At 40.1% G+C, this 23511-nt stretch overlaps 1 protein-coding gene across 8 annotated transcripts; it reads left to right on the forward strand.

The window, feature by feature from the left end:
• Positions 1-1844: 1844 nt before the first annotated feature.
• On the forward strand, positions 1845-17712 carry LOC131233523 (uncharacterized). 8 transcript variants are annotated; one of them, XR_009165268.1, is made up of 4 exons: positions 1845-2489; positions 8956-9003; positions 9505-9578; positions 9658-9860. XR_009165268.1 is itself a non-coding variant. In XM_058230269.1 (4 exons), exons 1-4 carry the CDS (start codon positions 2282-2284, stop codon positions 9506-9508), a joined length of 288 nt encoding a protein of 95 aa, XP_058086252.1. In that variant the 5' UTR covers positions 1845-2281; the 3' UTR covers positions 9509-9860. The 8 variants fall into 8 exon arrangements, 3 of the variants coding, with proteins under 3 accessions (XP_058086252.1, XP_058086250.1, XP_058086251.1); XM_058230269.1 differs by adding an exon at positions 9284-9311 and having other exon boundaries at positions 9505-9860; XR_009165270.1 differs by adding an exon at positions 9284-9311 and having other exon boundaries at positions 2327-2349; positions 9505-9860.
• Positions 17713-23511: the final 5799 nt, after the last annotated feature.

Consider the following 23511-nt stretch of genomic DNA (forward strand, 5'->3'; position numbering starts at 1 on the left):
AGTCATAGCCTGTGGGACTAAACTCGCTGCATACAGAATGGTTGCGAGGTTCCTCGCTGGCTCGGCTATCATGGCGATCGCATTTGTTGGGGTTGGTCTCAGAGGCACAATCCTCAGAGTGTCCATTGTTCAAGTGGGACCATTGCATTTTCAGCTCAATCTTCAAAACACCCACAAAAACATTTTCAACCTCTCATGCATAATGTCATAACATGCAATTTCTTCCATTTTGTATGATGAAATTGATTTGATGAAATTGATTTTCAGCCATGTGCAGTAAGCTTTCGATCAAAGCGAAGCTGAGAATAGGGTGTTAGTTTATGGTAAATTGATAAACAGTAGAGGCATGTAACTATTATGTTGGCATTGTACTTTTGTCAATGGAAATGAATGATTGTATATGATTGAATGAATGAATGATTGTGTTTGATCGAATGAATGAATGATTTAGCCACGAAGTATTTATCTATATTAGCTTATATGAGTTATCAGGGTGTACTACAATGGTAAGAGCTACCATTATTATTTAATTTTTTTAATAAAAACATAGGCATTAGCTGCGGCAATTAACCGTAGCTCTTGCTAATTTCAGCCTATTGCTATGGTTCTGATTCTACTTTTAACTATAGATATAATCCGTAGCTGTATATAATTTAAAACTACGGAAAATATTGCTATGGATTTAATCCGTACCTATTGTTTCAAAAGCTACGACTATTAACCGTAGCTTTTTATATAAAAACCGTAGTTGTTGTTGATTAAGCCTATTGCTATGGTTATTGCTCTACCTTTTGCTACAGATATAATCCGTAGCTATAAATACCTTAGGGCTACGAAAGCTACAACTACGGATTTGATCCGTACTCATTGTTTCGATGGCTACGGTTAAAATCCGTAGCCATAACTTTTAGACCTATGGCTATGGTATTGATGGCTACGGTCGTGCTACGGACTTTAACCGTAGCCATAGGCCTTTAGCTACGGTTTTTATCCGTAGCCTTTGCCCTGTTTTTTGGTAGTGTTGGCATAAGTCCTATTCACCTCCCCCCCCTCCCCCCCAAGGATTGTAAGCTCACCTCTTTCAATATCATTCACAACATTCACATTAGTTACATCATTTGTGTCATATTTTTATTTTTTATGATCAATTGTTATGCTTTACTTGTGTAAATTATTTTAATTGTATTATGCATGAACATGATGGGTTCACTCACTGGGCTTGACCAGCAAACGATTTATAGATGGAAAAACGGTACATATGGAATTGAAGCATATACAACAACTCAAGAGCAATAATATGAGGCCAAACTAGTGGATGATCCACATTAACAGTGGCCATATTTAAACGAAGACGAACTTACTGTGCTGGATCAGTAAAATGATTAAATGGGACGTGTTTCCGATTATTATTCTCATTTATATTTTAAAATGGCTTCTTATTTAGATTATATAAGTTTTGAATACCTTGATAATTTTGAACAATGACTTAATAAAAGTCTCAAACGGGTAGATAAAAATATTTTAGTTAGTATTCTCGATTATTATATAATTCAAATCTGTGATTGGATTATTAGTTGATATGAGTGTATTGATAGATGTTAATGAGGACATATAATTCAAATTATATTATGCCTATATTAAAATGATGTAACTCACTAATTTAAGTACATTGAATGTACGAGTCATCACTAGAACAAAATGGGGTTAGTAATTTTGGAGTGGTCTTTTACCAGCGTTAAAGAAAACTGGTCGCTGGTAAAACGGATATATAAATACAAAAAAACCCTACCCATTACGATCCCAGCCCCAAATCTCTCCTTCTCCCCGTTCTGACTCTCCCTCCCTCTCTATCTCTCTCTCTCTCTCTCTCTCTCTCTCTCTGTAACTACATGACGCGGTGGGGTCATTTCAGCCAGATGGGAAAGACTCTGAAGCTGGCGGCAGCAGCTTCAGGACGATCTCCTCTCCCTCAAGGACACGGGTCAGCAGATCCAGGGTCGGTTTGAAAATTGATGGCTCCACCAGCACCACCTCATCTCCTCCCTCCAATCCCTCGTCCCCAACCTCATCTCTTCCCTCAATCTCTCCCTCCAGCTCATCTCTTCCTTCAACAGCTGATCCTACACTCCAAACCCTAACCCTAACCCTAATCTTATAAATGCCTTCAAAAACCGACCTTTCACCCCTCACCGCGATCTAAAACTCCAGTCCCTTACTGCCAAACCCTCATTCGATCGGCCTCAGCAACCCTGCCGATTTGACAGTGATAAGAAGCCATTGGATGATGATGGAGATGCGGATCCACTATCTGTCGTCTGATCCATGGTGTTTGCCTCTTTTGAGATGCAAGTTAAGAATCCCACACACCATTATTGGATGGTGGGAGATATGTCCAGCCAACTCCCACTGCATCCTGTGCTCACACAATGTTTTACCTATTTTATCAGAACCCTTTATTGAAAGGAAAGAAATGGAAACAAATGCATCTGGTAGTAGCTAACGGTATACTCTAATTAATCTGCTAGAATTGAATGGCAGAGTAAGATTTGTGTAGCTGACCCCAATTAGTTGGGATAAGGCTTAGATGATGATATATTACAACGTTCTATTATTATTATTTTTCTATGAAATTTCTATTATTGAAATGAAAAATGCTTACAGTTTCTTTGATTTTATTGGAATTTCTATCCATGTTTTGTGTTGCTTGAGTCAAGTCGATGTTCAACTCGATCAATTTATATCCATATATCGATTTATATCAAGTTAAACATCGACTTCCAGATTTTTTTTTTTTTTTTATAGAATTTATATCCATGTTTTCCGTTCAGTAATCTGCGAGTTGATAACTGTGTTGACTATGGTACAGTTGACAAGTGTAAAGTTCTATGTAACGAGGACACTTACTCTTCCCTATGTCGACATGTCTGATACTAGTGGTGCATGTCAAACAACCATTTACTCCAAAAGCGTAAGCTGTCAAAGTGTGGTGTATTAATGTATATCAAGGGATTTCATGACTTCAACACCCCCCTACATGTGCAGGGTGGGAACTCCGCACAGGAACATACTGACAAGGGTGGAGGGACACTCACACCATAAATAGGCCGGGCTTGATTTCCCGGTCCCTAAGCCGGACCTGATTTTCCTAGTCCCCTGTGGAAGTATAATATATTAGCAAGGCATATTTGCTGCTCTCGAGACTCGAACATAGGACCTTCCTCTCTGATACCATGTCAACAACCATTTACTCCAAAAACTTAAGCTGTAAGAGTGTGGTGTATCAATGTGTATCAAGGGATTTCATGACTTCAACACCCCCCCCCCTTAAAAGTTAAAAAAGGTATCACAATCATATATTTCCTCTATAAGATGACGGGCATAAATAGCCACTATACAAAGTTCAGATCCTAAAGTTAGGACCGAGTATCTCTAAGCTAGGAAAGTATATCTTTAATCTGAAAAAAAATATTTACAGAATCAAATCGGTTATTTACATAATCAAATCAGTCTATATATGGTAGTACACCAACTTGGAGATGATTCTAGAATTGCGTCAATTGTCAACACTCCCCCTCAAGTTGGTGCATAGATGTCGCTTATTCCCAACTTGTCAAGACCGTCATTAAATGCTCGACTTGACACGACCTTGGTGAGTAGGTCAGCGAGTTGGTCTTGAGATGGAACATGAGTCATTTCAATAATCTTTGCTTCTAGTTTCTCCTTGAGGAAATGTATATAAACTTCAACATGTTTAGTTCGATCATGTTGAATTGGGTTATGAGCAATATCACAAGCTGCCTTGCTATCACAATATAGCTTCATTGGACTGGCGTGCTTAATACGCAGTTCTTTCAATAAATTCCTGATCCATAATAATTCGCATACTGCCTTAGCCATTCCCCTGAACTCAGATTCAGCACTGGATAGAGCAACTACAGCATGTTTCTTGCTTCGCCAAGTAACTAGATTTCCACTTACAAAAGTGAAATATCCCGACTTAGATTACCTATCTTTGATTGCTCCAGCCTAATCTGCATCGGTATATCCTTTGACATCCAGGTTATCTCCTTGTGTAAACATAATCCCTTTTCCTGGAGATGACTTCAAATACTGTAAAATACGTGTAACTGCATCCATATGTTCTTTGCTCGGGGAGTGCATGAATTGGCTGACAGCACTTAGCGCGTACGCCGGGTCAGGTCGAGTATGCGCAAGATACATCAATCTCCCAACTAGTCTCTGATATCGCTCCTTATTTGTCAGAACTTGATCCGGATATATGCCTAGTTTCACATTTTCTTCCATAGGAGTGCTAACTGGACTACACGCTATTATACTAGTTTCACTTAACAGATCTAAGGCATATTTTCGTTGAGAAAGAAAAATACCTTCCTTTGACCTTGACACTTCAATTCCAAGGAAATATTTCAATAGACCAAGATCCTTCATTTTAAATTCCCGGGCAAGGTGATTCTGCAATGCCTTCCTTTCTTCTGGATTATTTCCTGTTACTATCATATTATCAACATACACAATAAGACAAGTAATCTTTCATTTATTATGCTTCAAGAAGAGGGTATGATCTGAGTTACTCTGCTTGTATCCAAAAATCTTCATACACTTCATAAACCTTCCAAACCATGCCCTAGGAGATTGTTTTAGACCATACAGGGCTTTTTTCAATCTAAAGACATGTTTGCCATCTTTTGACTACATATTACATCCGGGGGGCAGCTCCATGTACACTTCTTCTTGAAGGTCTCCATGCAAAAATGCATTCTTCACATCAAACTGGTGTAACGGCCAATCAAGATTCACCACTAGGGATATCAAAATACGAACAGTATTAATTTTTGCTACTAGTGCGAATGTCTCCATATAGTCAATTCCATAAGTTTGAGTGTACCCCTTGGCGACTAGTCTGGCTTTAAATCGTTCAATGGTTCCATCTGCCTTGTATTTAACTGTGAAGATGCACCTACATCCAACAGGTTTCTTCCCTTCAGGCAACTCAACAACTTCCTAAGTTGAGTTCTTTTGATGGGACTTAATCTCTTCATTCATTGCTTCCTTCCACCTAGGATCTCTCAGGGCTTCCTGCACATTAGTAAGAATAGATACAGTAGATAATTGATTCACAAATGACTCACTTTTCTTCGACAGTCTATGATAAGATACATGGTTGCTCATGGGATACTTAGGGTTAGAACTAAGAACAGGTTCATAGTTTACTCTAGGTATACCTCCAGTAGCTCAATTAGGTAGCACTTTTAGAAGAGGTTCAGAATTTACCTGGGGTTCGGGAAAGGAATCGGCTTCAGAGAGCAATTGGTTAAATGGTACCTCGTGAAGGGTGGAAGCTGGTGCTTGTGGCAACTGAGATACCGGTGACTGAGATACTGGTGAAGCCACTTCCATCTGATTCTGACTATTTCCATCTTCTTCTAAGGGCTACTTATTCTTCTCATTTACCTACTATGGACGTTCACCACTATTATCCAAAGTTTCACCACTTGTAATGTCCAAGCTGTCCAAAGAAGGATTCAGAGTTTGCAATTCATATCTATTCTCCCCCTAAAGTGGAGACTCGGGAATAGAATAGTACATGTCATTTTTGTAAAATACGACGTTAAGAGTAATATACATCTTTCAAGAAGTGGGGGGGGGGGGGGGATAGCATCGATAACCCTTCTAAAGCGAAGCATAGCCAACAAAGACACATCGGAGAGCTCGAGGTTCCAACTTACCTCTCAAGGGTTTAGGGAGATGCATAAAGGCTACACATCCAAAAATTTTAGGTTATAAATTTGGGACAGTAGGAGCACTTATAGTCAAATGAAGAGCGTTAAAGGGAATTTGAAATTGTAAGGAACTGGAGGGTACACGGTTAATGAGGTAGGCCGTAACACTGAGGGCTTCACCCTAGTAACTGGTGGGCATGTGGGTCCCAAACAAAGAGGCACAGACAACTTCAAGCAAGTGACAATTCGTGCGATCTACAACCCCATTTTGCTGAGGAGAATAAGGACAAGTCGTCTGATGAGAAATGCCATGTAACTGCAAATACTGAGTCAAGTCTTGATTAACAAATTCTCCACCATTATCAGTGCGGAGAACCTGTAAGTGAGATTGATATTTAGTGGCGATCATCTTATGAAATTTCTTAAACAAGGAACTAACTTCATTCTTTGACTTCATCAAGCAAACCCAAGTCATATGAGTGTGATTATCAATAAAGGAAATAAACTAACGAAAACATTCAAAGAAGGGGTATTGGCCAGCCCCCATACATTAGAGTGAATCAACATAAAAGGTACGGGACTTTTATTCATACTCAATGGAAAGACACACGGTGACTTTTTGCCAGTTCACAAATGTCACACTTGAAATCTGAAGTAGTTAACTGGGAAAATAACTTTGTAAACAATTTTTTCAAATATCCATAAGACGCATGACCTAAGCGCCTATGCCACAACCAAATTTTGGAGGTTATGTCAGACTTATTGGCTGAGAAAACTTGAGCCAACTGATTTGAGCTAGCAAGCTTTGGATCAAGGTAGAATAGCTTCCTCCTTCTAGTATCACAACCAATTGTCTTCCGAGTTCGGATGCCCTTAAAAACATAAAGGTTAGGCCAGAAAATCACAATACAATGCAAAGCACAGGTTATTTAAGCAATAGACAATAAGTTGTGGTTGAGGGAAGGTACAACTAAAACAGAATCAAGATTTAAATTGTTTGGAAGAGTAATTGAACATTCTCCAATCACAGGTGAGAGAGTGCCATTGGCTGTAGAAACTATATGTTCTGTGGATGGTTTCATAGATTGAATATGGTGATTGTCAAAGGTCATGTGATCTATAGCTCCAGAATCAATTATCCATATACTACTACTACTAGGTGCAGAAATATATAGAACCTTACCAGTGTTACTTGAAGTAACAATCAAAGAGAAAGCTTCTACAGGAGTGTCACTAGGAGGTTTGGCCGCGGCAACAGAGGCCTAGTGATTTAGTTTTGAATTGCGTTTGCACGGTGCCTTCGCTAGGTCCCACCAATCTGGATAGCCAATCAGGTCATAACACTGTGATTTTGTATGACCCGTTTCACCGTAGTGAGTACACAGGCGTTCGGGTTTGGTAGCACCTACTTTGTAACTGCCCTTCTGAGATCGTGTTTGGTCAGATTCGGATTTTGAAGTAGGTTATCAAGGCTGAGGCTTGGCTCGGTGAACCATCAGAGCGGTAGACTCAGGGTTGTCAGGTTCAACATTCAAGGTAGCTCGGCGTACAACATCTCGACGTACATAGGTGTAGGTGTCTTCGAGATCCACCGGGGGGTCCTTTCGAAGAACTTCATCCCAGATCTGTTCAAACTCCGCATCAAGTCCACTAAGGAAGATGTGCACATGCAAATGTTTAACGGATTTCTTATAGGTGATAATATTATCGGGATCCTTCATGATGATTTTATCATGATAATCTAATTCTTGAAAAATTTTCAATGAGCTCACCGTAATAGGTTGATAGGGGGTGACCAACTTATTTGGTAGAGAAGGCACGCTGATTCATGGTAAAGAGTTGTGTCTCATCCGATCCATCATAGAATGCTTTGGCAAGAGCACTCCAGATCTCCCGTATGGTACGCAGTTGTAAGTAATGCTTCATTATTTCTGGTGACATAGATGTCAGCAACTAGCCTTTGACCTTTTGATTTTTACCACACCACTTTGCATAGGTGGTGTCGGCTTCCTTTGGGGGGTCAGTATGGCCCATAATATATTCAAGCTTCTCACATCCAGCGATCTGCATCTCCAATATTTAGGACCATACGTCATAGTTAACTTAAGTGAGGACAACCCTAGCATGGAATCCAGAGTTTTCAGATTGGATATGGATAACTGGGGTAGATAATTCAGGAGTAGAGGATTCGGGTTTGTCGTGAGCCATATGGGTTCTTCGATGGTGGTGGTTTGGACAATACGGGAGGCTTTGATACCAAGTTTAAAAAAGTATCACAATCATATATTTCCTCTACAAGATGACGGGCATAAATAGCCGCTATACAAAGTTTAGATCTTAAAGTTAGGGCCGAGTATCTCTAAACTAGGAAAGTATATCTCTAATCAGGAAAAAATATTTACAAAATCAAATCAGTTATTTACATAATCAAATCAGTCTATATATGGTAGTACACCAATTTGGAGATGATTCTAGAATCGCGTCAATTGTCAACAGTGCATGGACACTAGTTTCAGGGTACATGTTGACTCAGCTATTAGGAAAAGAATATTACAATTATTTATTATATCGGCTGTTTGTTTTGTGGACTGAAAATTTTTTGTTTGATATGAATTACAAGTGGGTCGTGCCACCTGTGTGGGGTTCATAATGTGTAGCATTTAAACTTTGGGTGTCTTCAATCTACCATGGGTAATTTGTAATATTTTCTAGACATTTTAAATGTAAGCCTGTTTTCATGGAGATGAAGGATGATAAGATAGAAAGTATTTCATGGTCAGGTGTATACAAATGTTTTATTAGGGTGTGTTTGGTAGTTTGGCATTTGGTGTATTTGAAGGGATTTCAGTTTGAAGGTGCATTTGGCAGTTGGAATTTGGTGTATTTGGATTTTAATATAATATAAACCCCCATTTTGGAGGGTTTTGAAAATGCAGTCTTGAGGTGAGTCTCTTTTTGCAATGTGCTCTATTCCAATCCTGGACTGCCATTGCCTTCTGCAACTCCTTTCTGCAAGTGTCAAATGTGTTATTGATTCTAACAGCATTAGCATTAGCCTAATGATGGCATTAGCATTAGTGTCGCTTTCTATTTTTGTGGTGGAATTGATTATGCCAAAAGCTTGACAGGTGTGCATGTGTTGATCTCCTATTTTACCTATGTGAATTTTAGGTGCATTCCTTTCATAATTAATCTCATGTTGTTGTGAATGCAGATGGGGATTCTGATTCAAACTTCATCAAAATCAAGCCCATGGAGAAAGGTAAATTTTGGACCTGTACTTATATGTTCTTACCCTGACAATTTTGGGCTTATAGTTCTTATGATCAATGCTAGTTTTACATGGGGCAGTTTTATTGTTGTTTTATATGCTGAACTATGTTCAGCCTGCATGAACTCTCCACATGCACCCATGCACAGTTGTGGGACACCACGCTACAAATCAAAGATCTATTTGATTGTTATTGTACTTTTCTCTTGATGTATCTACCTACGAACTGAAATTTCAACACTGATGTGTTGCTCGTGATGGGAATTGGAAGAGTTTGCATGGACCCTACATGAATTCTGGTTAGTCAATCTTTCTTTTAGACCTTTCTTAGGCATTAGAAGAATTTGTATCAAATGACAAAGATACCCTCTACAACTAGTTGGGTACAGTGGAGTTGGGCTCTTAATTGAGTTCATCTAATCTCACATGACGATACCCGCACAATGAGAGGTTGAAAAGCTTTAGCTCTTAATTGAGTTCATCTTTGTGCAGCTAGCCATAGTTCCTTGCAAGCTTGCTGGTGATACTGTGACTTGGAGCTGAAGTTAAAGCTCTTCAATTCAAAGGTTTGGGAGCCTTCATTTAGTTTTTCAGAGTTTTTCCACCATCTTGACTGAGTTGTGATCAAATCAAGTTTTTATGCAGATTAGTCCCGATGAAATCTGAAACCATGTAGCTTTTCAACGTTTCTATTTATTTACTTTTTTCTTTAGCTTTGAGTGCTTCAAAGGGAGTAAGTTTTATAAGGTAAGACAATCAGGATCGAATTCTGAATCACTTATACACATGACACTATCTCTATCAGCTCTAATAAATAGCCAAAGATGGCTTTTTAAGCTTTTAAACTATGCTTTCTATACTTCCCCACCCTTTACACTTTGAGTAATGTAGTGGTTATATTTCCAAATAATAGAAATGGGTTTATCTATTAAGAAATGATCCTAACACATGAGAATGTGGCATACATCTCACTGGTCGTCAAAATAGGCTGTTTCAATTAGCAAGTTGCTATCACATGCTTTGAAATGATCCCCTAACACATAATAGACCGGTGAAACTCCACTGAAAATTTGCCTCGGAAAGATTCCCAGTCAGAACTTTTGAAATGATCCCCTGACACATAATTGCTGACAGTGCGTCCTTATATATACTTTTATTTTTTATCAAGTACCTTATAATTTTGTTATATGCTTGCATCAGCAACTTTCAGTTTCTAATAGAGATGAGGCTGCTATTGTCCACAAATGTACACCATAACTTCGACAGTTTCTTAACTTATGTTGCACAATCACCTTGGATACAGAGCAGGAAAATTGATGATTATTAGACATCAAGATCTCTCATAAATAATCATTGTTAACTAAAATGGGACGAACTTGTTTTTAGGTATCCACCAAACACATTTGATCGTTATAAGATTTTGCAAGTGGCTAAGTAAGCGAGTGATCTTCTCACTACTAGCTGAATGGAGGAAAGGGAAAGGAAGAGTCGGTGGGAGAGGGTGTCTCCCATGAAATCGCGTTCTTCCAGATCCAAGTTGTCTGTCTTTGCAGCTAACCTAACTTTCGACACAACATTAGACAATCTTCATCGTATATTTGGGCATTTTGGTAAGCTTGCTTATGTGTTTATCCCATGGAATTGAACCCTCAATCGATCTCGTGGCTTTGTATTCATACGATTTTGCTATGAATATGACGCCTTGAATGTTATTCACTGTCTTCATGAGAGAAGAATAGATGGAAGGGTGGTGCACATAGATTGGGCGAGAAAGCAATCTGGGATGAATGAGGCATCCCATCCTCCTTTGGTGCACATAGATTGGGCGAGAAAGAAATCTGGGATGAATGAGGCATCCCATCCTCCTTCGGTGCACATAGATTGGGTGAGAAAGCAATCTGGGATGAAAGAAGCTGAGGCATCCCATCCTCCTCAGAATTAAGCAGAGGAGGGGGCTCCAGATCATGCATATGCGGAGGTGATTTCTAAGCCATTGAAGGGGCCTAGCCCTGCTATGTTTGGAAGCTTTAGGGAGTTCACCATCGCAGACCCAAGGGCTGTTAAAAATAGATTGCGATTGCTGAGGTTTGCCTTGGTGGGGATGGCAGCGGACTAAGATGTCCAGATGGATTGAGGTCGTCTTCATTTAGAGTAGCAGCAATGGAGGTTGTGAGGATGTCTTCTATGAAATTTTTGTTGACATTTAAGAGTAAAGGGGAAATGGAGAATTTTCATGGTAATGGTGATTTGCACAGGGAGATGGGGCTGCAGTCGGTGGAGCAGTGGACGAAAGAAGAGGTTATTGGGGGAGATGGAGTTTGGATACAACTATTCAGGATTTCGGCGCAGGCCTGGATTGAATCGGTCCTTATTAATCTAGCCAGCTTTTTTGGTAAGATTATTCAGATTGATTCTAATTTTAGATTTGGATATTTCTAGACTTTTGTAAGAATAAAGGTCCTTCCTCGTCAGGGTGTTAGCTTCAGCCAAGTGTTGGGATTGTCAGTTTTAGGGAAGAGTTATCCTATAATTGCAGAGTTGGAACCTTTACTCAACTATGGATGCTCTCCATCCATTTCTAAGTCTACTAAAAAGAGCACTAGGGAGTGGGTTATCAGGCATTTTCATGGCCCTTTAGGGGTCCCGGTAGATGCTTGTGGTAAAGTCTCTGAAGGAGTGGCAGATATTCGCAATGATTCTTTGGGGGATAAGGATAGGGATAGTGTTAAAGAAGAAATGGGGGCAATCAGATGTGGGGATCAGCAATGTATTGTGGATGGGGGCAGTCAAGGCAAAAGGGAGAATAGGGTAGCTGGGGATGCTCAATGCCCGAATGCAATTCATAGATTTGAGGTGGAGAGGGCAGCAGATCAGCTTATATTGGCATCCTTAGGTGATAGTTCTTTAGGAGGTGTTCAAGGTTAGACGCAATTAGGGGTGTTTATGCCGATCCCCCAGGAAAACAGACAGGTCTCTGAGGACCAATGTGAGGATTAGATGTGGAGTAGTCAGCAGATGCGAGGTGAAGTTCTAAGTCCTAACATGAACTGTTTGTACACAGCTAGTGTGCAGCCTCTTCAAGTTATGTTGAGTACAGGTCAACTGGGTCTGAACAATGCTGAGGCAGAGCTGTTAGATGGGATGCTGCCATACACCCAGTCCTATCAGAATATGTAGTTAAAGGAGATTCAAGGAGATATGTTTCACACTTACTTTGAGGAAACTAACTCTTAAGGAACGACCCGTCAGCAGGTGCGTAGCGTGCGATCTGTTTCTCTTGGAAACGAGCAGATGGGATCTAGGAAGGAGAGGTTTAGCCGTGTATTTCGCAAGGAACTGAGGGATATTACAAGGAAAGAGAATCGATACCCTGCATTCTGGTCCGGTTCTGTTCAAAATAGGACTGATGTCCATAGAAATGATCATTGTTAGGAAGTAGATACTGGGAATGGAAATAGAAGATCTGATGTGTTTGGGGAGGATGGAAACAGAGAGGAAACCAATCTGGTTGATGTTGATGTGTTCAGCATTTCCAGAACTCAGCTGTTTTGCAAGGATGATATAAGTGTAGAGCGTAGGTGTGGAATGAACTTAGCCCAGAGTATGTTAGCTGACGGTGGATTCTGTGGGATGGAGAGAACAAACCTGGAGGTCGATCTCTCACCTTACTTTACATCAGTCAGCAGAAAGGAATATGACACTGAGGATAATCTGGACAGTGATGATGACAACCCGATAGCTAACCAGGGAGAAGATCATGATTAGAGCCAGGATGATGTTCAGGGTGAAGGTTCATAGTGGAGCAAACGGAATCAGGACAAGACTATACAAGGGACTAAGGAAGGGCTGATTATGATAGAAAAAAGAGAGCAGCGAAGTATATAAGAAGACAAAGAATTCTATATGCCAAAGGGGACTGGGGATCAAGACTTCGAAGGTTAAAGAAAAGGGCTGTGAATACCGGATGTGTAACGGATATATAAGGTCATAGTGTGGAATGTCCGTGGAATTGGCTTAGGATAGCAAAAAGGATTATCAGGAGGTATGATCCTTCAATAGTAGCATTGCTTGAACCAATGATTGGTGATGAAAAGAGAGTTAGTACTGGGCTATCGATGGGTTTTCATGCATCCTATTCAAATTGTGATGAGGGATGCAAAATCTGGGTCTTCTACAAGGCTTTTACCTCTTGTACCATGGTGTTTAAAACTGACCAATGTTTATCGATCGAGGCAATCGTGCAGAGCAGCTCGTCCCCAATCCATATGACTTTTGTTTACGTTAGGTGTGCTAGGGCTTTGAGGAGAGTGTTATTGGAGGACTTGGCTTTTCTATCAGCTTCGATGAATGGCCCTTGGGTTGTATGTGGGGATTTCAATGCAATTGTTGACGAATCAGAGAGGAGTAGAAGGGTGGGAGATAGGGCTTTGTTTATCGAATTTGTGGATGCTATTAATTTGGAGGGCCTCCAAGATGCAGGTTTTTCTAGGAACAGGTTTACTTGGAGCAATAATCAGGTGGGTCTTCTAAAGTAGGGGCAAGGCTTGATCGGGTTCTTATCAATGCTAGCTGGGCGTCAAGGTTCTTGCGGTTTAGTGTCATCCACTTGCCGCGCATCCGCTTCTTCTCAACTCTCAAGATCAGTTGTATGGTGGGCCGAAACCTTTTCGTTTTCAACAAATGTGGACTAAACATGATACCTTCTTAGGTGTGGTAAAGGAAGCTTGGAATAAGGTGGAATCCTCTCACCCGGTATATAATGTGCTGGCCAAACTCAAGCAAGTCAAGCAGGATCTGAAAATTTGGAATAGGGATGTGTTTGGGAATATTTTTGAGAAGATCAAGATGGTGGAGAGTCTTATGGCAGATCTGGAGGATCAAATGCAGGATAATTCATATTCGGTTGAGCGGTTTGGGCTTTTGCAAAAGTAAATCAACAATACTTCCAGCAGGTTAGAGTCTCTAAAGCTAATGTAGGAAATTTTCTAGAAGCAGAAGTCGAGGGTTGATTGGCTGATGGAAGGGGACAAAAATACGAAGTTTTTTCTTGCTATGGCTATAGAGAGGCAAAGGAGGGCTACCATTCGTCTTGTGGAGCTTGAGTCAGGGGTAATTGTGGATGGTCAGGAGGATCTGAAAGATACTGTTGTGGCTCATTTTAAACATATTTTCAGTATAGTTCCGTGTCATGCTGATCTAGAGTTGCTACAATCTATCCACCCAACTGTCACTCAGGTCTAGAATGAGAAGTTAATGGAGATTCACTTGGCGGTCCAATCCATTTCGTCTGATAGTACGGCTGGGCCAGATGGCTTTTCAGCCAGTTTTTTCCAACCATGCTAGGATGTGGTTTGCCTTGACATTCTAAACATTGTCTCCTTCTTCTTCCAAGGAGGGAAGATCCCCAAGTCAGTAACTGCATCCATTATTTGCTTAATCCCAAAATCTGCATCTCCAAAGAAGTTTTCAGATTTTCATCCTATAAGTTTATGTAATTGTTTCTATAAGATTTTCTCGAAGATTGTGGTTGTAAGGCTTAGCCAGATTCTCTTCGGGTTGATATCGCCAGAACAAGGCGCATTTGTTCAGGGCCGAGCAATAGCTGAGAATATTGCCATAGTCTTAGGAGCTTTTCAGGGAATTGAAGAGGTCGGTTCATGGTGGGAATATTGTTTTGAAGTTAGACATGGATAAAGCTTATGATAGGGTCAATTGGGACTATCTTATTCAGGTGCTAGCTCGGTTTGGTTTTAACAGGGAGTGGATTCAGTTGGTAGAGAAGTGTTGGGATAATAGTTGGTTTTCAGTATTGGTAAATGGAGAGATGGCTGGTTTTTTTAAGTCCTCAAAGGGTTTGAGGCAAGGGGACCCAATTTCTCCTAGTCTATTTATTCTTTCAGCTGAAGTTATTAGCAAGGGATTAAGAAACATGATCAATCTTCAGGTTTGTAGGCCATTTGCAGTCCCTAGGGGATGTCCACATATTCCGCACTTGCTATATGCAGATGACACCTTAATCTTTACGAATGGTAGCAAAATATCCCTTAAAGCAATGAAAAAATTTCTGGACTCTTACCAAGCTATATCTGGGCAATGTATAAATCTGAGAAAATGCTCCTTTTTCTATGCTACGAAGGTGCAAAGAGCGAGAGTAAGGGCAATGGAGACTATTCTTGGTTTTGGGAAGTCTTCGGATCCATTAACATACTTGGGTGTTCCTTTGGCGGAAGGTAGACTTAAAGCCAGCCCTTTTAATCCTCTGATGGATAGAGTCATGGGGTGCATCAATGGGTGGAAGGCCCGTATTTTATCACAGGTAGGGCGAGTAGTTCTGGTGAAGAATGTGTTGTCAAGCAACCCAGTCCATATAATGGCGGCGGTCCATCTTCCTGTGTAGGTGTTGAAGTTAGTGGAGAAGCAAATGGCTAATTTTTTCTGGGGTTGGTATGACGGGAATCAGAAATGTCATTGGAAGAAGTGGAGTGTCATTGTGTTGCCAAAAGATGAGGGAGGTGTAGGAGTAAGAAAGCTTGTAGACATAATGAAAGCCTTTCGGCTTAAGATGGCATGGATGATTAAGTTTGGGAAGGAGGGTAATGTTTGGAGATCGTACATGAGGGCTAAGTATAATTATGACTTTCTTCCAAGGGTGGGGGCCAAATCGAGAGGGCTCTCATCTCCAATTTGGAAGCAAATTAGGGCCCTCATTCCTATGGTGGAATCGGGTGCTCAATGGCAGGTTGGATCGGGAAAGTGTAGCTTCTGGAATGATAATTGGACAGGGTTAGGTCCTCTAATCCACCTGGTGGAAATTGAGGTGCTAGAGATTTTGAAGGAAATGCAGGTGCACCAAGTTCTTGGTCCGCTGGGTACCCTTCCCCCCTCCTCAGTGTGGAGTTCCCTGCCGCAGTCTGCGATTGATCATGTGTTTCAAGATGGGTATTTTATAGGTGAGGAGGTGGATGCCCCTTTTTGGCCACATACACCATCTGGGGAGTTCTCAGTTAAGTCGGCCTGGAAGCTATGTAGGGTCTCAAACCAAAGTAGAAGTTGGTCCAGATGGGTATGGCATGCTAAACTCCCACCCAAAATCTCTCTTTTTGGGGAAAGTCTTACATAATGTTGTTCCAGTGGATAGTGCAGTTCAAGCCCGGGGAGTTCACTTAGTGTCAAGATGTGTTTGTTGTGTTCTTCGGGATTCTTAGGTTTATGCCCAAGAAATGTTGTATCATTTGCTTGTGGCTAGCAGGTTAGCGCAGCAGGTGTGGTGTGTAGTTGGTAGATGGTGTGAGATAAATGTTATGGCGGCACTGTCAGTAGAGGCCAGATTAAATTAGTGGTGGGCAGCGGTAAGTGCTAAGCACGGGAATTTAGTGAAACATATGATTACTCCATGTATTATTATATGGGAAATTTGGAGAGCTCGTAATACAGTAAATTTTGAAGGTAAGCCCATATCCAGATCTAGAATAACTACTAGGATCGGGTGGTGGGTGGCTCAGATCAATGGCTCTTTGGATGAGGTATGGTCGGGTGGACAGACTAGGGTGGGTGCTTCAATCCAAATAGAAGAGATTCTGGTTGAGCCTTTGTAATTCGATGGGAGAGGCCAGCAGCAGGTTGGGTTAAAATTAATGTGGATGGTTCGGCCAAAGGAAACCTAGGGAGAGCAGGTGGGGGTGGTGTTTGTAGAGGTGAGAAGGGGGAGTTCATCTTCGCTTTTGCCGCTAGTTATGGTGTCGGTTCTAACACCGTTGCAGAACTTAGGGCAGTACATGAAGGGCTTCTTTTTGGCCTTCAAAGGAGTATCACGAGAATCATAATAGAATCTGATTCAAGGTTGATGGGAGACATGATAAAGGGGGTTGTAAAGCCTGGGTGGAAATGGAAGGCTTGGATTAATCAACTAAAGAGGAAAGGTTTAATTCAGTTTGAGCATGTCCTGAGGGAAGGAAACGATGGTGCAGATTTCATGGCGAGGCTTGGTAGTGCGTCTCAGGCGAACTCATGGTTTGGTAACCATTCTGAGCTTCCAAAACAGGTTAGAGGAATTATTTTTCTAGATAAAGTCAGATTGGGATCAATAAGGATCATGTTAGTCCTTTTTGGTGCAATTGTGCAGTTTTTCCTGTTTCCTACGATAGGCCCCCTATTTTATGTAAAGGGTGGCCCGAATGTACATGGCTTCTTTTTGGAATGGAAAAACCTTTTTTGTTTTAAGAAAAAAGGCATCCACCAAACAGGGCTTTTGCAAGAGTTCAATACTGTATATTTGCATGCTCCTGTAATCCAATGTATGTAGTTCAAACTATTCATCTACCTAATGGATGGCCTATTGAGTTCTGTATTTGCTTGACTTGTAGTGATTATGACGAGATGCTCTTCTTGTATTAGCATGTCTGAACAAAATGACAATACTGGAGCAAGTTCTAGCTTGAGCATGAATAGCAACCTACAAGATACGGAGGATGACAGGATTATTGCCAATATCCTATTTTAATTGATTCTAGTTTCCTGTTTTTTATTGTTCTTATGTTAGGAAAGATACTTTGGTATGTAATTAGAATGCTTTTGATATAAAGAAATAAATTGAAAAAAAAAATCTGCAAAAGATATAAAGAAATAAAATTGATTAGATGGTTAAGATCATCCGATCAAGCGTGATTTTTGCACCAATAGTTGCTCCAATTGGTATGATCAAGTGAACTGTCCCACTATGCCAGATGTTGCTAATGATAATCAATTGGTTCACTTGTGCAATGGGACTCACCGGAATGCTATTGAGACCTTACTTAGGTGGACTCCAAGCAGATTGTACAGATCTGCCGATGTATCCAGTTTCAAGCGTATCTGGAAACGGGTGGTTTTAATTCTTTCTTTCTTTCTTTCTTTTCTTATCGCATAATAATTGCATGTCTGGAAATATTATGGTATTTTGACCATCTAATCTTTATGTAGCTCATATTCTTCATATGAAAAAATATTGAATTAAGTAAAACCGGTATTTGGTAGATCATAGAATTGTAATTAATGAACCAGATACACAACTGATATTGGTCACTTGTACACTTGAATGTCACATGTGAAGGGTGCATATGGATGGACGGGCATGGATAAAACACATGCATCAATATGAGGCCAATAGATGTAATAGAATTCAAGTTACAACATCTGTTGCCTTGTTAGTTTTTGACTTTTTAAGGACAGGATCAAAGGATTGATTGTTTTCCATGCATCAATTTGTTGAATGCTACTTTTTGATTTATTTATTTTTTCCTTGTGTGCAGGATTTTAATCAATTGTGCCTAAATTTAGACCTACAAACTAACACTTTAGCCTTTTGATGCCACTCGGGCTGGGAGTACCATATAGAGGAATTTTAAAATTTTTTTTATTTAAGACCATTTTCAATTTATTGTAATATATATATATATATATATATATATATATATATATATATATATATATATATATATATATATATATATATATATATATTGTGAAGTAATATAGATTTTGTTTAATATTTAGTTTAAATTGTATTGCAACATTTTTTATAAAAAAAAATACATGTTTCAATTGAATTATATATATAAAATAATTTACTGGCCTGCGCTGGGGCCTCTCAAATCTATACAGCTATTCCGAAGACTTTTACCGACGCTTGTATAGATTTTTATTGGTGCTTTTCCATGATTAAAAGTGTTGCTTTGGAATACTTTTACTGGCGCTTGGATAGGCTTTTGCTGGTGCTTTTTTAACTTTTGTTGGCACTTCTTCAGAAATACCAGCAGCCACCAAAAGCGTCGGTAAAGTCAGTATGAGCGTCAAAAAAGGATACACAATTGCCGAAGCTCAGACAAGCGCCGATAAAAGTGTACTAGCGCCGACAAAACTTTTGTCGACACCAATATTTACTAGCACTTGCCTAGCGCTTGGAAAAGAAAAGCTGGCGTTTTTTGGAGCTTTTACCGGCGCTTTTGACAACGGGTAAAAGTCCTTTTTCTTGTAGTGCATGGACCGTAATTTGGTTCTAAGGGTGCACACTCAGTATCTAAGTTGCGGGGTGTGACAGTCATTGGATACTGCGGACTTCGGTAATGTGTTGACATCAACAAGTTCTGTGGACCCACTATAATGTACGCGTTATAACCACATCGGCTATTCATTTTGTGATATTATTTTAGTTCATGAGCCCAAACATAATCCAGATCCAATGGTCAAGTCGACCACACAACAAAAGGCAGTAGGGATTGAATTCCAGCCATTGTCCAGGCCACGGAAGTTTCGAATGTGACTGGTAGTTACGTTTTCCCTTGATCCTGGTTTGTATGACTCAATGACCAGCCTGGATGGCAAATAAACATCATGTTCGGCCCTAAGAATGTTTCAAGGGTGGCGTGATTGTCCCACTGCTTTCTGTCCACAACTTGAGATTTGGATAATGCCTAGTTTTTGAGCTCATGTGGCTTCTTTAATATTTGGGGTAAAAGGGTAATTATACTGTTTTTACCTGTGATTAAATGGAAATAATTTCACCTCGATTACAACCATTTCAAGCCCAAAACTTTGGTTCCACCACGATCCATGTATTACATCCATGCCATCCATTCATTATTTTGGATCATTTTAGGGCATACCCAAAACTGAAGCGAATCTAAAACTCAAGTGGACCACATTAAAAAAAGAAAAGAAAAAAAGAGTAGAGATTAAAAGATAATTATTGAAAATTTTATGTTGTATTGTGGTACACCTGTGCTTTGGATCTACCTGATTTTTAGGTTTGTGCTTAGAATATATATATATATATATATATATATATATATATATATATATATATATATATATATATATATATATATAAAAAGCCTAAATGGTTGGATAAAATATATATGCTATTTTGGGGCCCACAAAGTCTATCGTGATTTTTCAGTCATGAGATACTAAAAAAAGGTGTTGTTACCGTCAAGTACCTTTCATCCGTTGAATGCAATTAATGTAAAAAAAAAAAAAAAAAAAAAGTTAAATCATGGTGGGGCCACAGAACTTAGTGATAAGTAATTAATGTAAAAAAAATAAATTGTTAAACACATCACAATTCATATGAAATACAACATTTCAAACAAATAGGCCGGAAATGTATGAACGGCTGAATATAACACATAAATCATGGTGGGGCCCACAGAACTTGGTGCAAGATTTGGGACATTCATCAGGTAGATACTCGAGTCAATTTGTCTTGAGATGTTCATGAATGTTCGTTGAATACGTCACGGTCGGTTGGTTTATCCTTTCTTTTCATGCACGCATAAGACCAAGACTAGTGGACTCGGCAGTCTTTGGGCCAATGAGCGTCCACCAGAGATTTTAGCTATCCAATCTGTCCTTTATCGATGATGAATTTGGACCGTTGGCTTTTCTTGCACAATCATCCATCCCGATGCCGTGGTGGTGTAGGATCGTTGGATCGGCGAATTTGTGGGGACCATCAGGTCAAGCTAAACCAAAGTTCATGGTATCATCAGCACATCTCTCTCATTCATTGAACTTGGCAGCTAGTAAAAGATTCTGGCCATTCATCACGTTAAGGCCACCATGAACCTGTCTTGATCCAAAAATTAGGGCTCTGGTGGGCCTTACATGCTTGAGAAAAGTAGATGTTCAGGAAAAGAAGGTCAGCATCAAATGTTTGATTTACACGTGTAGTTCGTGGGACAAGTGGGGTAACCTGATTCTTGGGCCCACGCAAGTTGATGGCGGTCTACACCAATGGCCAAGATCTCACAAACATGTGCCATGTTGGCAGTTGTGCTGTATGATACTGCCTGGAACTTCCCAAGAAGAAAGTGTATCTAAAATTTCTGCAATCTGCCTTCTTTAACCTTTCGAAATGGAGGCCGTTGGCTGCGAATGCATCTACGGGGACTCGGATTCAGTAGTGACCTCTCTGGTACCGGTAGGGTTGTCAACGGGCTGAGCATGGGTAGGTCTCGGCCAGGATTTTGAACTGTTTTGGGCTGGGCTGTCAGGCCGGCTTTATTCAAAATTGGCCCGAGCCTGTAGACACTCCTACGTACCGAAGTTGGTGCTGGAAATGCTCTCCGAGCCCCGTCTATATGTGTTTTATCCATGCCGTCTATCCATTTTTCCGGCTCATTTTAAGGCATAAGCCAAAATTAGGCAGGTCCAAATTGTTTACACCATTTTTAGTACTGATGTGGACTAATGAAAGGCTGCCACGTGTTGACACCATGTGACTAGTATGGGTTGAAATCCATTTTTGAGAGTATTTTTGTTTGATCGTCTTTTGGTGTTACACATTTTGTTATAAATCGTAGAGGCACAGACTCTTACACTCGTTAGTATGAGAACGAATTGATAGATGCCACATATCCATATTTATTGTATCAATTAATGAAGCAGCGTGCCTAACACATCTATAAGAAACCCGCTGAGAGAATAGATCTTATCGCATATCCGTTTATGATATCCTTGGTGAAGTTATCTTTGAGAGTCCTTTCAAAATGGGAGATCTTCTTATAGACATTTGGTGACTCTGTACCATTTGAGACGGTTTTGAATATCGGGAGATCAAATTGATATCCAAGCAAATTCAGCTTTGATACAGATTTAATTCAGGAGAGACAAAAACATCAGATAAATCAGTTCCTTAGTCATACATTGATCAGAATAAAAAGAATGAGAGAGTTTGAGGAACTAATCCTGTGGTTGTAGTCCAATCGGATCAATATCAGGTATCAAATCTCTTAGGCATCCGAAACCATCAGGACCATCTAATACCTCAAAGCAAAAGAGTAGGAGGTGGGCCATCAAATGAGTAGCCATGATCGAGTTTAGGTCCGGGATCAGCCCTTTAGGTTTCTTGAACTTGGTCTGGTTGTCTTCATTATAGGGATCTTGACGTTTCCATGCCTAATCTTTAATGGGCCACAAAGATCTCCATAGCAGGATCAACTACGAGAAGAAGATTTGAGGAACTAAGAGGTCCAAATTTGTTTAGGAGATTCACCTATCTACAAAGCATCGAAGATTCAGGATTAACAAGGAAACGCAATGATGGGTTTTTCCGCCTAAATAAGCTATAAAAGGAGCACACAAAGAAGAGCTCGGTGCCCTATGCCAAATACATTTATCTAGTTTACATTTATCATTCCCATTTATCTTAGCATGACCTAGCGTAGTTCTATCATAGATTGCTACTGTTTAGCGGCTTTTGCTACAATACTTTAAGAGTAGATAAAATATCTATAACCTTAAGTTGTAAGATCATGATCAATTAAGTTCTGATTTAGATGATCATACCCATCCAGTCACATCTTTCTGACTACTCGTCGCAATCGTCTATTCTGATAGATGAATCAAGTATTTATCTTTCCTTTTCATTTATTTATTTGGTTATTTAATACTTCGTCGATTATAATGGGCCATACATTCAAATATTAATAAAATTGATATTGTATATCCTTCTTTTATTTATTTGTACATTCTTATTCGTTTGAGAAATATTGAGTTGAAAGTACTATTGAAAGAAAAAGTCCTTAAGTTTGTAGACTCACGTCTATTATCATAAGAAAAAAATGAATCCATTCGGAATGTGTAAGACCCAACCCGAATTCGCATGTGTGCATGAGTGTGTGTGAGTATACATCTCATTCATTTTGGTCTCGCGGTCCTACCGGTTAAAGTCCGACGACCCGCGACCCTCGGATTATGTTTACGGTCATCCTTGAGTCTGGTCACGTAGACCCGACTTGGATCAACCCTAGACCTATGCCATCTTGTTCGTATCATCGTTACAGTTCCAACGACGCATCTTGTGTGTCCATCCGATTTATGGATCAAAAGTTATGAGCATTTCATGATGAGGCACACTTTTTGTGCAATGCAAGTGGGCCACTTCTATGACACAATTTTCCATGCACACCACCCACAAACACTACAATTCTATAGAATAAACACTACTCACCTTAGACACTACCCAAGCCTAACCTAAACCCTATGAGCATAGTAATCTCCTCCCATAGCTATGATTACCCTTCTTATAAATCCATCATTACCACCTCCCTACTACTTCACTCTCTCTCTTCCTTCTCATTTCTCTTCTTTCCTTCTTCCTCTCCAACGTCCACCCCTCCTTCTCCCATTTTTTTTTAGCATTTTTCTCCCTCTTTTCCTCCATCATCTAGCCACCATAGTCCCATCTTGACCATTGAATCTTAAACCTTGGAGCTTGAGATATCTAGTGATGGTGGAAGCTTGAAAATCCGAGGTGGGTGCTTCTACTAGTGCCGATTTCTCTTCTCTCTTATTTCTTTTGTTTCTTCATGTATAGGACAAGTGGGACCCACCAATCCATGGTGGGGATCCCATCTAACCCCTTGGATGTGGCCATTGGCCATCCTTCATGCATGTGTCATTCCATGATGGGGCCATCCTCCATGGACCCCATCATGATGTATTTCATAATTTTAGCCCTTC

Source organism: Magnolia sinica, chromosome 18, assembly GCF_029962835.1.
Source record: "Magnolia sinica isolate HGM2019 chromosome 18, MsV1, whole genome shotgun sequence".
Taxonomy (NCBI): domain Eukaryota; kingdom Viridiplantae; phylum Streptophyta; class Magnoliopsida; order Magnoliales; family Magnoliaceae; genus Magnolia; species Magnolia sinica.

Coding starts and splice junctions, on each gene's coding strand:
- LOC131233523 (XM_058230267.1), top strand. CDS start 2,282: ATGATGATGGAGATGCGGATCCACTATCTGTCGTCTGATCCATGGTGT. Junction 2,490..8,955: donor AATGGAAACAAATGCATCTG/GTAGTAGCTAAC, acceptor TTGTGAATGCAG/ATGGGGATTCTGATTCAAAC. Junction 9,004..17,375: donor AATCAAGCCCATGGAGAAAG/GTAAATTTTGGA, acceptor CTTGACTTGTAG/TGATTATGACGAGATGCTCT.